Consider the following 9935-nt stretch of genomic DNA (forward strand, 5'->3'; position numbering starts at 1 on the left):
AGGAAGGAAGAAAAGAAAGAAAGAAAGAAAGAAAGAAAGAAAGAAAGAAAGAAAGAAAGAAAGAAAGAAAGAAAGAAAGAAAGAAAGAAAGAAAGAAGGTTCCTGATACTATCCATGTGTAAACCGCTCCTGGCTCCCTTCTGCTGTGACATGGATAAAGAGAACTGAGAAAGTACAGAGAGTGAAGGTCTTAGCTGTTTAATTTGTTTGCTTGTCATTAACATTGAATTTCCCTAAGCTGATTCTAATGATGATTTCCCACTTCTGAGCTATCATTTGGCAGAAGTACAAAGAAAAAGTTAAAAATGAAGCCTCTAAGAGACTTTGTGGGTTTCATTTTTTTGTTTATAGTTATGAAGAAAGAATTCTTATCCTCTAGTGCTCTCTCAGTGTTTACCTGAACTGTGATCCTCCTTTTGCTGAAAAGAAAAAGAAACCTCCCTGGGTGACAACCCTAGGACCCTTAGCAGGCCCATCTGGTGCAGCCTGGAGGAGCCTGCACTGGGTGAGGGCTGGGGTGGAGGAGCTGCTCGCTGGGGGGGTGGGGAGGCAGGAAAGGGGGCGCTGCGCGGCAGGATGCTGCGCGGTGGGACGGGAGAGACTTGCTCCTCCTCCTCCTCAGTGCCTGTGACTTGAGCCTCCAGACCTGCTGCTCTAGATGCTCCATTGTGCAGGACCTTCCAGGGACTAAGGTTACATCTTTGCAGCTTAAAAGTTCTGTCTTCACCCACAGGGTTTACTTTCTTATTTACGGAGGCTCCACGGAAGAGCAGCGCTACCTGACCTCTCTGCGGAAAGAAAAGGAAGCCTTTGAAAAGCTCATAAGGTGAGGTGGTTGGCCTGTCCTGGGTCCTACTCTGGTAGGAATATTAAACGGCGCCCAAAGAAGGGGTGGGGTCATGAGTTGGGGGGTGGCTGGTGCCCAAAGTCTGCCTGCTACGCACTCCCCTTCTCTTCCCTCTCTCTTACCTGTGCAGTTGCTCACTGTCGGTTTGATGAGTAGAATACAAGTTGTATCTCTTACCTGAAATACTTGGAACCAGAAGTATCTCAAATGTTGTGATATTTCCGTATAGGTAATAGATATGTTAGTGATGGGATCCAATCCTGAGTGTGAAGTCGTGTGTTTGTTAGACCTGTGGCCTGAAGGTCATTGGAGGCAACAAGCTGGACACTTCTGTAAGTGCTACCCACACAGGGTTGGACATGGAATTTCCAGTTGTGCCATTGTGTTGGCCAGCCAAACACTTTACAATTTGTCACATTTTGAATTTCAGATTTTTCATATCAGAAATGTGTAAGGGAAACTGTTTTTGACGGTCAGCATCAGACATGCCACAAAACACTATTCTAGGAGAGACACTCTCCAGCCCTGCAGCCTCTGCTCCAGCATCCTTCATTTCAGTCGTGGGTTTCCCTCCTTATAGCATCTCTGTGGTGTCTGGGAAGCGCTTTTAATCTCCACCCCCACCTCAGTTCTGACCACTGTAACTAAGTATGGATGCCATGTTCCCAAACCTGGTGGTTTCCAGTTTAACAGAAGGAGCATGGGACAGTCACAAACTGGCTGGCTACCCTCTTATCCCTAAGCATCTGGGAGATCAGATGACCTTCCAGGAGCCATACCAAAAACTTGTAGTAGACTGATGATCTGAGGACATCATAGAGCTGAGGCAAAGAAAGCCCAGGCCAAAGAACAATAGCTATGGCTTCCTAGCAGGCTTTCCGTGCCTTAGACATGGGCAGTAAGCCTGGCATGGAGCTAGACAGGATCCCAGTGTGGACAGCATCCGACGGAGTTGACTACGGGTGTTCAGCATCTGTATACTCAGGTTAATCCAGCGCAGACATTTCTAGAAATGGGTATTTATAGTTCAGTCCACTGGTATGTCACCCTTCCTTTTACATCTTCTAGCATAGGGGCGTTTCCTTGAAGCTGCTAGACAGGTAGCCTTGTTACTCTGTCCTCTTAGCCTACGCAAGTGCATATGGGATTGTTTCGTGTGTGTGTGTGTGTGTGTGTGTGTGTGTGTGTGTGTGTGTGTGTTTAAAAGTGATTTCAAAAGTATTGTCTTATTACGCAAATAACCTCTTCTTTACAGTTCTCAGAGCCCCTGCCCTCTGAGTGTCCAGCAGTGACATTTCCTACTGAGCATCTGATATATGCAAATCCTGTGTGGACAGGGTCACATTGATCAGAGGTTCAAAAGCTCAGAGCCTGGGGACTTTGTGGCAGCACTGCACATTGCAGGTGGCATGCGGCACTTACTCTAGTAAAGCTGTCTATGAAAGGAGACAGGGATGCACTTGTCTGCTGAGAGGAAGCTGGTAGCAAAGAGAGGGTAAGCAAGAGAAAGGGGCAGATTCAAGAAATGCTTAGGAGACGTCAGAGATGCAGCACCTCCCAGTGTGGGCTGGCACCTCCCACAGTTCCTACTGCTTTAAAAATATTCTGTATCTGACTTTGCTTTGATCAAAGTATTGTCATCAAATTACAAATAAACACCTAGAGCTTACGTGTCCTTATTAGGTCATTGGCTTTCCTGTGTCAGGGTCACCAAGGTCACTCTCCAGACAGAGATCTGCTTGGAAGGAGTCATAGTTAGGTTGTCCCAGCAAAAGGACACAGCTAAACACCAGCAGGGAAAGTCACAGTGAAGTGCAGGAACCAAGCACGTCTGAGCCGTGGAGGCGCACTCAAGCCCACCTACAGCTACAGGCACAGCACATGCTGACATGGCAGCAGGGACCCTCGCGCAGCCTTGGTGTCCACCATCTTCACTGAGCCTTGGTCTCATAGGCACAGCACCCATGTGACCGACTTCGTCTCTCCAGCTGCATCCTGCCACAGCAAAATCAGGCCCTCAGCAGCAATCACAGGGAGCATACACTGATCAAACACTTGTCCCTGTGTCCCCAGGCCTGAGGGACAGCACACCCTCACACTAGGGCTCAGGACCTAGCTTTGGCTACACATGTGGTACATTGCCAGTAGAGCATCTGCACCTCGCCTGAGCTTGGGAGAAAGTTTACTGTGACAGTAAGAGAGCAGACTCTTGCCAAGACCTCCATGGGAGATGTTATAAGAACAACACTGGGCCGCTATTTAAACTAACCAGAGAGCAATGAATCAGGCAGACAGGCAGCAAATGAGGGCTGCTTAGTTGCTTTAGAGAGAGTAGACTGCAGACAAGTAGAGAGACCAGATTTAGTTGCTGGAGAGTAAGGGCGAGGTGCCGCCTGGTGAATAGGTCGGTAAGAGTCAGGATCGGTTGGCTGCCCTGTAAGAAACTGGTATCGCAGAAGAGGGCATACCTGGATGCCACAGAGGCTCCTCAGCTCCTCCCTCCCACCTCACATCATCATGAGAGCCATTCACAGACCACAGACCATCTCAGCACTCCAAGCAAGTCTGGGCTACACAGGAATAAGAGGGAAATCGGTGGCATATGAAAGCGACATCCGTGCCTAATGTGGATAAGGAGTTAAGGAGTAGGTACTGTTGGCACTGGTAATGTCTACTAAGCTCCCGTGTGCTGCTCAGCAAGACTTGCTTTCTTTATGGTCTGCAGTTCCTTCCTGGGGTGTGAGTTTTCTCAGAAAGGGAAACAGCACCAGCCTCGTCTGAAAGCAGTCCTTTGGTGTCCCAGTGTGACCCTGGGTAACCATAGCAGGTGCGGGATGCCAAGAGCCCACCCAATGTGTTACATGCACACCATAGTCAGTCTTTTCAGATAGATTTATTGGCATTATTCCCATTTTACAGATAGGAAAATAAATTGAGGCAGGGAGCCACTGAATGACTTATCCCAGGTCACACTGCCAGTAAGAACTAGATTTTTCCTCCTGTCTGTGCTATATCCACCCACAGGCGGCACATTCATCAGGAAGCCCCCTCCACACACACACCTCACACCTCCACGTGATCTGTAGCTTAATTTATGAAAGTAGTAGATAGACAGAAAACACAAAAAGGTTAAAAATTAACATTGAGGATTTGCTGGCTGTGCTCTTGACAGTTTGCCTTTGTCCTCTTGGGTACATCGGGCGTGACCAGGAGTTGCTGCTGGGGTCAGTGCCAGGCAAGGGTTTGCTCCCAGAGCCCTTGGCCCTGGCCTAGAGGACGGTATGAAAGCCATTCTGTTGTCCACAGAGTTTAAGGGAGCTGTGCTCTGGAGCGTCTCAGACCTGGTGGAGACACATTCCTCTCACAGCTCCTCGGGCTTACCTAGCCCCCGCCTGCTGAGGTTCTCAGCTCTGTGGGTTTGTTTGTGGTGGCTTTGCCTCCTCAGCTCTGCTGCAAGCCTCAAGAGAAAACAGCCCAGCTGTCCATGCTCTGGCCCCAGGTAGATTAGACTCTTAGGACTTAAGCCTCGTGGGGTAGTCATCACACACTTCCTGGATTTAAACAGGAACCACCACGCTTGCCATGATACGGGAACAATCCTCCTAACATATGTGTATGTGATACTGGGTTACTCTGAAGACTGGAAGGAGTGCATGATTTGTTACATTTGTTTGGGTATTTCATGTGTGTATGTCTATATTCATGGATGTATGCATGTATACCATGTGGAGGTTGGAAGACAGCTTACAGGGGTCATTTCTCCTTCCACCAAGTGGGTTCTGGAGCTTGGATTTGGGTAGTCAGGCTTATGGCAAGCTCCTGGACCCACTTAGCTATTTCGCCAGCCCAGTGATCACATTTATATCCTGATCCTGTAACCCAGAGCAGGGCACACCCTCGAGGAGTAACTGCTATTCCCAGATCAGTCCCCCAGATACTGATTGTTGTAATCTCGGACATAAACTTTATTCTTGTTTTGACCTTGGTTCTCCTTTGAAACTAAAGGTGGATGATGGGGCCTCCCACCTGGGCAGGAAGGGAGGGATCTGAGTTCCATCGTGTCTGCATTTTCTTTTTCTTTTTCTTAATCATTGACTGAACTTTCCCTCCTTACCTAAAAAATTTTGACTTTAAATGATTTCATTTGTTTTTCAGTGTTAACAATGCCTTAGCCTTACAGCCAGTTGGGGCAGGCTCAGTCACATAACAGACACTAAAAGAGCTTCTTATTCGCAACTCTAGAAGGTGGAAAAAGAGGCCAGCAGGTCTGCTGGGCTCCTCCGGCCAGTCCTACTGGTGTTTCATTCTAATGTATCTCTTGCATTTGCTTTACCCTCCAGTCATGTATCAGAGACAATCCTCCTGCCTCAGCCTCTTGAGTCCTGGATTATAGGTGTGCACCCCTACTGCCAGCATATAGATTGTCTTAGAGATTAGATTTTTCAAAAGATTGATCTAGAATGCTGAGATTACTCAGGTGGTGCTTATGGTCTTTGTTCCCCAGGGAAAAAGCTAGCATGGTTGTCCCCGAAGAAAGGGAAGGCAGAGATGAAACCAACCTGGACCTGGCAAGAGGCACAGCAGCCGTGGATGCTCCCACGGACACGAGGAAAGCCGGTAAGCCCTACCCTGAACCACGTCTGCCTTCTGAGGAACCAGAGCCACATAGCTGAGCGAGCTTTTTACATAAACTCTTAAAACCATGAATCGGGCAAGGGAGATTGCTCACTGGTAAGAGCTCTTGGCTGTTCTTGCAGAGAACTTGAGTTTTCAGTTCAGCACCTACATCAGGCAGCTCACAACTGCCTGTGACTTTTAGCACCATTCTGTGGCCTCTCCAGGAACATACACTCCTGTGCTGCATAGAAAATCATACAAGTACACACACACACACACACACACACACACACACACACACACACAATTAAAATAATAGTAAATGATTTTTTTATTGAAGAGGAAATGATTCGGGGAGGCGGCAGATGAACTCTACCAGTGAAGACTTCAGAATGCTGCATGGGCTCTGTGCCCGAGGAAGCCAGTTGGCTCACACAATAGCTGAAGGACAATTTCCCCAAGTCCCTCTGCCTATAGTCTCAGGGTCGCACATTACTAGGACTCCTTAATTAAGGATGTGCCCCCCCAGCTCCAAAGCATTTTCTGCTTCCAGTTCTGGGGTTGGCATGCCACCAAGGTCTGCTGGACTCCAAGTGCAGCATCCTTATTCACAAGGACCTCCACCTCCATGTAGGCTGCCCTCAGCCAAGCAGCCTGAGAGAAGCAGTAGGGTTAAAGACGATTTAACCTCTGCTGACCTTGGGTCCATTCAGACCACTGGGCCGATGAGTTCAAGCTTCCATGTTCTGCCCACCACAGGCTCAGAATCAACAGAGCCAGCTGCTCGTGCACTGAAACCCTGAGCCTAAGAACTTCCTTCTTTCCTCCCCTTCTTCCTTCCTTCCCTTGTTTTATCAGTATTTGTCAGGGACTGGAGAAATAGCGCAGAGATTAGAATCACTTGCACGAAGGCCTGAAAATCTGAGTTCCGTGGCCCATCCCACTGGGTAGCAAGAGAAAAGCCACCCTGAGAATTGTTCTCTGATCTCCACCCGTGTTCTGTGCACGTGTGGCCTGAGATGCTCATTACAGCCATGACTGTGCTGGCCTCTAACGTAGAGATTCTGCTTTTGTGCCTGGGAACTGGGGTCACATCCCAAAGGCATGTGGTAGAGAAGGGCCTCGGGCCACGTGCTCTGGGGAGCACTGCTTCAGAATATCTGTATCCTTTTTGAAGCAGATACTTAACTCTGCCTTGCCTGGTAAGTTTTTGGGAAGAACTGTACCCTGTAAGGCAGGATGAAGGAATTGAGGTCATGCTGTAGGTACCACACACAAAACGCATCCTAGAGCTCTGCCCTTTGGAAGCCTGAGTTTCCTGTTGTACGGTAAAGCATTGCACAAACTTGGTGGCTTGAGAAGCACACACTGACCTCACAGGTCTGCAGGCTAAACAGAATCCCGTTGGCTGTCACTCACTAGCTTCAGGGCTGACTGACCTCACAGGTCTGCAGGCTAAACAGAATCCCATTGGCTGTCACTCACTAGCTTCAGGACTGACTGACCTCACAGGTCTGCAGGCTAAACAGAATCCCATTGGCTGTCACTCACTAGCTTCTTCCTGGCAGGTCTGTAGAAGAGCCATCTCCTTGTTTTTCCAGTGCCTTAGAGTCTACCTGCATTCCTGGCTCGTGGCCCTTCCCCTACCTCACAGCCATGCTGATGTCTTCTCTGAACGTGCTGCCTTTCCCTTTCCAGATCACTTTGTCACTTCTCTGTGGCTCATGAAACAACTTACGGGAGGGGGTAATTGGACCTATCTCAAAAGGTCTCCGTTCATACCCAGCCAGCCTTGTTGTTCCCAGGCCTATGATTGGTCAGAACACCGTAGGGGAAGGTTGTGGGCATGAAAGCTGTTCATTTGTGGCAGCAAACAGGAAAATGATAGGGTACGCGTGCAGGACACCTCTCAGTGGCCTGCCCCAGTGGTCCTGCCTCTGATGGCCCTACCTCCCAGCAGTCCGTTCAGCTGTGACTTATCTCACTACCTTCCTCTGGCCTGGCCTCCACATACAGGCTCAACATAGCTACACACACACATGCCACACACACAAACTCACATGCACATGCTCACATATATACACATAGATAACACTCATACCCAAATGAGGCTGTTCTTAAAGCAACAGCGTCAACATCCCTGGAGTTTGTTGAAAATGCAAGTTTTGAGCCTTCGATCCCACACCTGCCATGTTCAGAATCTGCTTACTAGCATAGCCCAGGCGTGCACACCAGTGTGTAAGAAGCTGCTCCGAGCGTCTTCCCTTTCCCATCTCTAGACCCAAAAGTGAATGGCAACAGCTCAGAAGGCAGTCTTCTTAGCCCCTACTACACATAGGGCCTAGAGATATAAGGCCCAGCCCATACATACATACTCTCCATAAGGGAGCAGAGAGGAACCAAAGAGAAGGTGTTTGTGTGCCATTGTAAGTCATAAACTATGAGCACAGTTAACTTTCCTATTGACTTCATTTGGAGGAAACTACCTCTGCTTTCTCTATAAATTCTATTTTTAGAATGATAGTGTTATAGCTATTCATCCGAGTTTAACAACAGAAACATTTAAACCTATACAAAGTCATCTCTGAGTCCTCTTCCCTGTGACCCGACCTCATTTCCCCTTTTCATAGGTGGCCAGGAGCAGAATGGCACCCAGTCCAGCATCGTGGTAGACATGCGTGAGTTTCGGAGCGAGCTCCCGTCTCTGATCCATCGGCGGGGTATTGACATAGAGCCAGTGACTCTGGAGGTGGGTGATTACATCCTGACACCTGAGCTGTGTGTGGAGCGCAAAAGTGTGAGCGACCTCATTGGCTCGCTGCACAGTGGCCGCCTGTACAGCCAGTGCCTAGCCATGTCACGCTACTACCGGAGGCCTGTGCTGCTCATTGAGTTTGACCCAAGCAAGCCCTTCTCCCTGGCACCACGAGGTGCCTTCTACCAGGAGATGAGCAGCAGCGACGTGAGCTCCAAGCTCACACTCCTCACCTTGCACTTCCCGCGCTTGCGGCTGCTCTGGTGCCCCTCGCCCCACGCCACAGCCGAGCTGTTTGAGGAGCTGAAGCAGAACAAGCCACAGCCCGATGCGGCCACAGCCATGGCCATCACCGCAGACTCAGAGACGCTGCCTGAGTCGGACAAATATAACGCCGGCCCCCAAGACTTTGTGCTGAAGATGCCTGGGGTCAACGCCAAGAACTGTCACTCCCTGATGAACCAAGTGAAGAACATCGCAGAGCTGGCCACCCTGTCCCTGGAGCGGCTCACAACCATCCTGGGGCACTCAGGAAATGCCAAGCAGCTACATGACTTCCTGCACACTGCCTACGCAGACTTGGTGTCCAAAGGCAAAGTGAGAAAGTGACTGCTCTCACATGGCTATTTATTGATCATTTGCATAGCAATTCATTATTTCCCAGGGCATTCTGTCCCCCGGGGTGTTTGTCCAGAAGCCAGAAATTCCCCCTGGGCTCCGTTCTGAAGTGTGTGCTCATCTTCCCTTGCTGGCTCTTGCCCCTCCGTGCTCTCTCTATGCCAGGCCTGCAGTGATGCATTTTCAATAGGGTGTGGTGAGATCTTGTCCCTTGAAGCAAACACAGACCATGTTTACTTTTCAGGCTGGTAAAAGCACTGCACCATAGTCCTTACACTGGCCTGGTAGGCCTGAGATGGGGCAGCTGTTGCTAGCATGCTTCCTCCCCACCCACACACAGAGACAAACTAGCCCTCTAGTCTCCTGGTCACCAGGTATATGTAACATGTACTGTGACTCGGTTGTTTAAGCCAGTGTTTTTAACAGAATTAATTGCTGATGGACAAGATTTGATGAGGTAATAAAGGGCTCCTCAGAATTCTTGGTTTCTCAGTGTTTGAGCTCCAGATTCCTCCTCTAAGCCCAAATGACAAGTCTAAGTTCCCCCACTTCACTGGCGTTAGATGCCAGTGCCATACCAGAAGCACACCACCTCTGCCCTGCCCGTAGTCGTGTCCTGACGGCTTCTCCTTTCCTGGGTAAGGACTGAATGTGAGCAAAGGTGGGCCAGGTGCTTTCTAGATGTAGGTTTCTCTCCTTATTAAAGGATTGTGGATACATGGATAAATCAGTTCAGAGAACACATAAGAAATCCAAAGAAATACATAGGTGTTTAAAGGCCCACAAACCAATCTCATGATTGATTTAGACTGGATGTTCTGTGTTAAAATGGGATTCATCGCATCTTCATGATGTTTGCAAACTGTGATACTTAAGCATTAGCTGTTTATGTGTTTGGGGACAAACAGTAAATTTTCTACCTCAAGAACTAATAATACCACATGAATTTTAGCTTGCCACATGGTTGAGTGTTCCATCCATGTCAGCCATCTTTGGCTGAACTGATGAAAAAGTGGACCTTGTAACAAAAATACTGTCTCCTCCATCTTTAACAAAAGCACTCTGAACTGAACCTTATATGTTGGCATCTTGATTATT

At 48.7% G+C, this 9935-nt stretch overlaps 1 protein-coding gene across 1 annotated transcript in view; it reads left to right on the plus strand.

Moving 5' to 3' along the window:
- Positions 1–9315, plus strand: part of Ercc4 (ERCC excision repair 4, endonuclease catalytic subunit) — a 19655-nt gene extending 10340 nt beyond the window's left edge. The window contains exons 7-9 of the mRNA XM_029544745.1: positions 734–826; positions 5352–5464; positions 8095–9315. Of these exons, the coding sequence (XP_029400605.1) occupies positions 734–826; positions 5352–5464; positions 8095–8828 (940 nt within the window). The 3' untranslated portion in view covers positions 8829–9315. The remainder of the gene's footprint in view (positions 1–733; positions 827–5351; positions 5465–8094) is intronic.
- The last annotated feature ends 620 nt before the right edge of the window (positions 9316–9935 follow it).

The sequence above is a fragment of the Mus pahari genome, chromosome 12 (genome assembly GCF_900095145.1).
Source record: "Mus pahari chromosome 12, PAHARI_EIJ_v1.1, whole genome shotgun sequence".
In the NCBI taxonomy this organism is placed as follows: domain Eukaryota; kingdom Metazoa; phylum Chordata; class Mammalia; order Rodentia; family Muridae; genus Mus; species Mus pahari.